Source organism: Brachionichthys hirsutus, chromosome 3 (assembly GCF_040956055.1).
Source record: "Brachionichthys hirsutus isolate HB-005 chromosome 3, CSIRO-AGI_Bhir_v1, whole genome shotgun sequence".
Lineage (NCBI taxonomy): Eukaryota > Metazoa > Chordata > Actinopteri > Lophiiformes > Brachionichthyidae > Brachionichthys > Brachionichthys hirsutus.
The window spans coordinates 5,442,197-5,448,311 of record NC_090899.1 but is presented as its reverse complement, the minus strand read 5'-3'; the positions used below and the strand labels follow the sequence as shown (position 1 = coordinate 5,448,311).

General features: G+C 48.0%; 1 protein-coding gene across 1 annotated transcript; it reads right to left on the bottom strand.

Annotated features, from left to right (window-relative positions):
• Positions 1-1,934: 1,934 nt before the first annotated feature.
• LOC137914495 (uncharacterized) lies at positions 1,935-3,911 on the bottom strand. Its single transcript, XM_068758036.1, has 5 exons — positions 3,564-3,911; positions 3,373-3,448; positions 2,929-3,007; positions 2,654-2,837; positions 1,935-2,507 (listed from the first exon to the last, which is right to left on the bottom strand). The coding sequence occupies exons 1-5, from the start codon at positions 3,909-3,911 to the stop codon at positions 1,935-1,937; spliced, it is 1,260 nt and encodes a 419-aa protein (XP_068614137.1).
• Positions 3,912-6,115: the final 2,204 nt, after the last annotated feature.

The window sequence follows — 6,115 nt, the reverse complement described above, 5'->3', positions numbered from 1 at the left end:
ATGCAGCCAGAGAAATATGTAAAGTTTCGGGAGGGAGTGAGAGAGAGAGAGTTCAGTAGAGAGAATGGACACTAGGAGAGAGGGCAAGGGCAGACAAATGCAGCAGAGTGGGGGGGAGGGGAAATGAGGAGGGGGCGGGGGGGGCACAGTCAGTTTTTACATTTTAAGAAGAGAAAGGCAGCTAAAACAAACAAGTCTTTGTGACTCTGACCAATCAGCACTGGCTGCTGCAGTAGAAAACATACATGAAAAAAAGCACAGAAATAAGTGCAATTGGTTTCTGTCAAACCACATCTGTATAAAAGCAGGAGTCAGGCGGAGGGCAGCCCCCCCCCCAGCCCCCGGCACGCCGTACCATCATGGTTGAAGACAGGTGTACTAAGAATACCTGATTCTGGATCTGCTACTGAGGGGTTGTGCACTCCGTCCTCTTCAAACATGAGCAGAACAATGGAGGCCAGTGGCTTTGTGTTCACATGTGGTGCTTTTAGGGGGGGAGGGGGGGGGTCTGACACACACGGATCAACCCCCCCTCCAATCCATTTTTGTAAATAGCAAACCACTCGCACCAATTTAAAAAATATTTGTCTTAATATTTACAATACAGACAAATCCAATGGCATCACTGAACCCCCCCCTCCTACATTTTAGAGGAATATTGTGAGCAGATTTTCAAATAAAGCGAGAGCCTCCCCTGAAATACCCAAATCAGAACTGGAAGAGGAACAATAGCAGCAGTAGAGGCTGGTGAAAATAAAGATTTCCTCCTTTTTAATTGATATTTGCTCTGATTTTTCACATTTTTAGAGGCACCAGCTGTAAGTGCAGTTCATTCCGTTCCTCTGCCGATCACAACCCAAAGAAAATAAAACCCCCCAAATAGGCTCCATCCACCGATCAACACTACATGACAAACGTGTGTAAACCATGGAGCTGTAAGCAGATTGGATAAACTGCAGATGTTAGATTATTATAGCTGGAGCTTTGTAAGCAACAGACAGATGTTCGAAGATTCGAATACTTGACTACATGTCGGCTTGAAAGACTGACTGTACTGGATTTGTGAAATAAAAGCAACAATCAAAATGCAGTATCAATGCTTTTCTGGTCACATCCTATTTGGTAAAAGGCACAGTAGTCCAATCATAAGATCCCCCCCCCCCCCCCCCCCCATCAACAAACCATCATTCTCAATCGTTGCAAAGAAAATTATTGCAGGCTAAACTATGCAAGCAAAGAGCAAGCGGCATTCAGCTGCCCAATAAATAAACACAAATAAATAAATGCAGTGTGCAATCAACACATGAATAAATTAACTGAGAATCAAGAGCAGTAGGTCTTTGAGTGGTCCTTGCCCCCCCCCCCCCCTCCTCGTCCTCCATGGATCTTCCTAACTCATCCGTTCGCAGTTCCCGTAACACGAGGGTCGAACTCTTACCCTCCGTGTAACCGTGGAAGCCTCAAGTGTGATCAAACTAAAACGTCCTCATTGCAATAAGCCTCGGAAGCTTTCATTTTTATCCTGTAGAACCTTTTCCATCCACTTCTCGAGTTTCAAATGGAGAGAGTCCTTCAAGTCACAGGTCTGCCTAAACAGTGGTCGATAAATATATTGATTGCTTTCATGCTGAAGGAAATCTCTCCTTTAGATCACCCCTCAGTCAGGTCGTAGCTCCCGACTTTTACAGTGGCCGTTCTTTCCTACCCCCTCGACCACAACGGCTTTTGTGCAAATGTTTAAATTATGACATAATTGTGAACATCAAGTCTTTGATCTTGTTGTTTGGAATAGCTCTTGTAATTGTGATCCAATACTTCCCTCCCCTTATTCTCCTTAATGCATCTATGATCACAGGCCTTCAGCCTCCTCCCTTCTTCCTCTCAGCCCGGCGTTGCGACGGAGCAAGGCTGCAGCTCTTTGCTTGTTCAGTGCATCAGGTCTCTAAGGGGGCAGGGGGCGGGGGGCACACCCTGGGCAAAGGCTGGAGTGTGACGGAAGATTGATTTTGATCCCGACAGGCCTCCACGGTCTCTCTCCGCTTCCCAGGAACCAGCTGGCTTCGGCACCAGCTCGGCTTCTTCGGGGTTTTATGTTGCTTGTAGGGTGTGGTGGAAGAGATGGCGCTGTCTTGTGTAGCTGGACTACCCTGCCTTCCAGGAGGGCGGGCCATCGTGGTGCCCTCGTGCGAACGGCAGGCCTTTCCTGGGGACAGGATGGGTGCAACGTGAACCCATGTCAGGCTGGGCTCGGATCGCTGGCCTGCTTTGTATTTTGACAGCTTGGTCAGGTCCTCCCTTTTCCTTCCCTTGACGTCTGCGTTCATCTGGATATCAGCAGCTTTATTTGGCGAGTTTTGGTTCGCGTCAGACCCCACTGATGGAGAAGGGCCATCGCTTCCATCGCCGCCTCGCTTTGCCCTCTTCTCCTCTGCGCTGACGCGAGGGCACTTGAGACCCGCGGGGGAAGGAGCGGGAGAGTCTGAGCCTGTCCAGCTGAGTCTGCGCTTCTGGAAAATAAGAAGAAAGAATGACTTTCAATTATTTAATACCGTTTGTGTTGCTGTGGGGGAGAGGGGTTTGCTTTCAAATGGGCTGTATTAGGCCCCGGAACACACACACACACACACACAGGCTAAACAGGCTGTATTCTCACCTTGACAGGAATATGCAACTGGTCCCTGTGCTTGTGTGGTGGGGTGGAACAGGAAGTGTCCGGGACGGAGTGAGCGGGGGATGAGGCAACGCTGGAAGCTGCAGAGACGGACTGCGGGGAGATGTGTGGAAACCAAAGCTTGAGCATCCCCTCCACCTGGAGCAGAGTGTTCAGGTACTTCTCCCTAAACAAGAACATGAGTTTACAAACATTAGGTTTCATTTATAGAGAGAAACAGATGGCTATGCTGTCCCACAATGCGGATGGCATCTTACCCACTGTTAGGCCGCTGTAAAACCCCCACAATCCTCTGGATTCGATCCATAGCGACGCTCTGCTGGAAACCACTCAGACCTATCAATCGAAAACAAAATAGCCTCATCAGCATTTGCTGCCCCCCGCCCCCCCCCCGAAAAAGCATGTACACAAAACCGGTATCTCTTCATCTGTGGCAGACACATGAGAACACGCCACTTTCTCATTGGGTAATCAGTAAGCTTTCGTGAGCTGATGAGTCAGTCCCCAGAGTGACGCCACACACACACACACACACACACACACACACACACACACACTGCACTTTGGACTTCACCAACACAGACTGCAGCACAAAGCAAAACTCTCGCCGTGGACTGATGCCAGTTGGATCATATGAACCTGCGTTCGGCTGCCGGTGTGCACACATGCTGGACTGAAAGCGGTGATGCAAGAATGCTTACCGCGATCAAATCGGCCCCTCTTCAGTCCATTCAGCAGCTCCAGCATTGGCCTTACGAAACCCTGGAGCTCAGCACACTGACAGAGGAAGAGGAAGAGAAAGAGAAATTACAACCAAGGTTTGGGTCAGGCTGTCTGAATCTGCTGGGCGTTCCACCCTCTTATCGACACTCTTTTTCTGGGCTCTGCCTACCTTTTGAGCAAACAGCCGGTCTCCCTCTGATTTTGGGGCAGGGCTCGCAGGATCCGTCTCATCCAAGCGGACGAGGGCCGCGTTCCTGCTGCTCTCCGACCCGCACGACGACTCCTCCTCTTTATCGTTGAAGCTGTCGTAGGTCCACTGGGAGCCAGGACTCGCCGATCCAGCGTCTCCAGGGGCCACAGCCCTGTCCGCACCAACGATGATGACAGAGGAGGAGCTGTCCATCAGGAAGACATCCGCGTCGTCCTCGGCCTGCTCGGAGTCGCTGAAGAAGAGGCCGTCGCTGGAGCTAAGAGAGTCGAAGGAGGGCGGAGCTGAAGTGCGGCCCTGAGACTGCATTGCTGTTGGGGAGGCAATAAATGGTCAGAGTTATTATCACAGTCAATTCAGCTGACAGAGAAACCAAAATGGGGTTGGGTGAACAAAAACTAGCATGTTTTAAGTTATGTCTAGTGTGGGAGACTCAGAAAAAGGCACAGAACTACTTTCAATTTGCATATATATATATTTAAACAATACACTGACCCAAAATTAGTAACCTAAATTTCCCAAAATGGTGGGCATGAGTGCCCCAGTTAAACACGGTGCAGAGCGAGTCTGGGGTAGGCAGTAGGCACACAATGGTGGAGCATGTCTGGCTTCCATTGAGGAGATTGGAGACTGGAGAGGAGAGTAAAATGTGAGGGGGGGGATGGGAACTAGTAGAGTAGTGAAATCAGAATCTCTCTCCCACCGCCTCTGGTGCTCTCTCTAGCCCTCCCCCCCCCCCTCTGTCTGTCTCGGGCTTGCTCTCCATCCCCCCCTTGGATCCACACACACACACACACACACATACACACACCTCTCATTCCTGTCTGGGTGCATTTCTATTTGCCTCTCATCCCCTCTGTACCCCCCCCAGCTCATCCTGTTCGTTATGCACACATGTCTGGTTGCTCTTCCGTTCCTCTTAGAGAGACCAGCCCCGATATTCCCCTTCTTCACATTTTACATTCTGTGGCCATGTGCTTCTCTCTCTCTCCCTCTCTGCTCTTTCCGCCTCTCCCTTTGTAATCTCTAAGGGTTTTCTGATTCCACCAGCATACAATGGGTGTAAATATAAAAAGTACTTTCAACTGGTAAACATAAACACATATTTTTTTTTAAAATCAGTATGAGACATTAAGTCGAAAGGACATTAATTTGAATTTTGCAGTGTTACTGTTTACAATAATCTGAGGAACCTGGAACAAAAACGCGCAGAACATTTATTTCTTATTCCTCGCGTCTAATTTGGTCCCAGCACACTGATGGGATTGGGACGGAGATGGGCTAAAGTGGGTGGGGATGGGTCGGAGGTGATGGCGCATGGGTCAGCGCAGTCTTCCCAGGTTGGCGTACTTTAAACCATGAGAGATGCCTGCCCACAACGGGATCAAACACTGCGGATATTTATGTACAACACGTTCCCTCCATTCGTAACAAAGCTACAGCTTTTAGAATATTATCGACAAGTCAACCAAGGAGGAAATTCTAATTCTTAAAAAAATTATAATAATCGATTTTTAGTGTAACGGAATCTTGTGGCTATATAAATAACTTACAAAAGACATCTCCAACCTACTATATATATATATATAAATATATATTAATATCCACATAAACAGCTTTTGGCCAGAAGGAAATATAGAATATAGCGGGACAGGAAATTCCTCTGGGCTCGGGCAACTTCGGAAAACGTTTGCAATAATAAATAAATAATTAAAATAAAAACATTTCAGAGACACTCACCTTCTGTAATTTGGTATAAAAGAAAATAAGAGCGCCTATAAAGAAGGTTGCGGTTCTACGTCAGACACTCCGTGGTTGGAGCAGCACCGGAGCTCCCAGCTTTAGCTCGCCTCCACGCCGGCCGTCCATCCGATTGTGCCTTCGCTGCTTCGTTTTCTCCCAGTTTACGAGCGTCAACATGTGCGGAAATCCACGTGCCCAGATTGTACCTGAATCCTATTGGCTGCAGTTTCCCGTGGCGGCGTACGCCATTGGCCGACCTCCCTAACCAGTAGTTGCTTAACCAGCTCCTGATTGGACGACGCCGCGAGTCTTCGCGGACCTGCCCACTCATGTGTCGCTCTCGTGCGTGTGTCTGGCGCGGCTGCTCTACTACAGCGAAGTGGGCGTAAACGCACGCGCTGCGACTCCGGCCCGACATATGGGGAAACGGTATGTATGACGACATTGTGGCCACGCCTTCTCACACTCAAAGAAGAAACCTTATGCACGATCATTTAAAGTGAATATGGTGAATAAAGAATTTAAAGTGATGGTGCAGTAGTGTGTTTAACTGCTCTTATACGTTGTTGACTATTTATTGTTGTGTTACGTATTTATGGGTTAGTATTTATACATAACAGAGTACATTTATATGTTAGTTGCATATCTATATGTTGGATATTTTCTCATTTGTTGTTATTGTTTAGTAGATTGCTGATTGTTCATAGGTTGTGTAATTATGTTAGGAGTGTATTTATATGTATTCTTCATCATGTTGACATGTGAAGTAT

What these genes read in the sequence shown, in the direction of transcription:
- LOC137914495 (XM_068758036.1), bottom strand. Translation starts at nt 3,911, where the DNA reads ATGCAGTCTCAGGGCCGCACTTCAGCTCCGCCCTCCTTCGACTCTCTT. An exon ending in GAGGGGCCGATTTGATCGCG is followed by an intron (nt 3,008 to 3,372) that starts GTAAGCATTCTT and finishes TTCGATTGATAG; the next exon opens with GTCTGAGTGGTTTCCAGCAG. An exon ending in TTACAGCGGCCTAACAGTGG is followed by an intron (nt 2,838 to 2,928) that starts GTAAGATGCCAT and finishes GTTCTTGTTTAG; the next exon opens with GGAGAAGTACCTGAACACTC.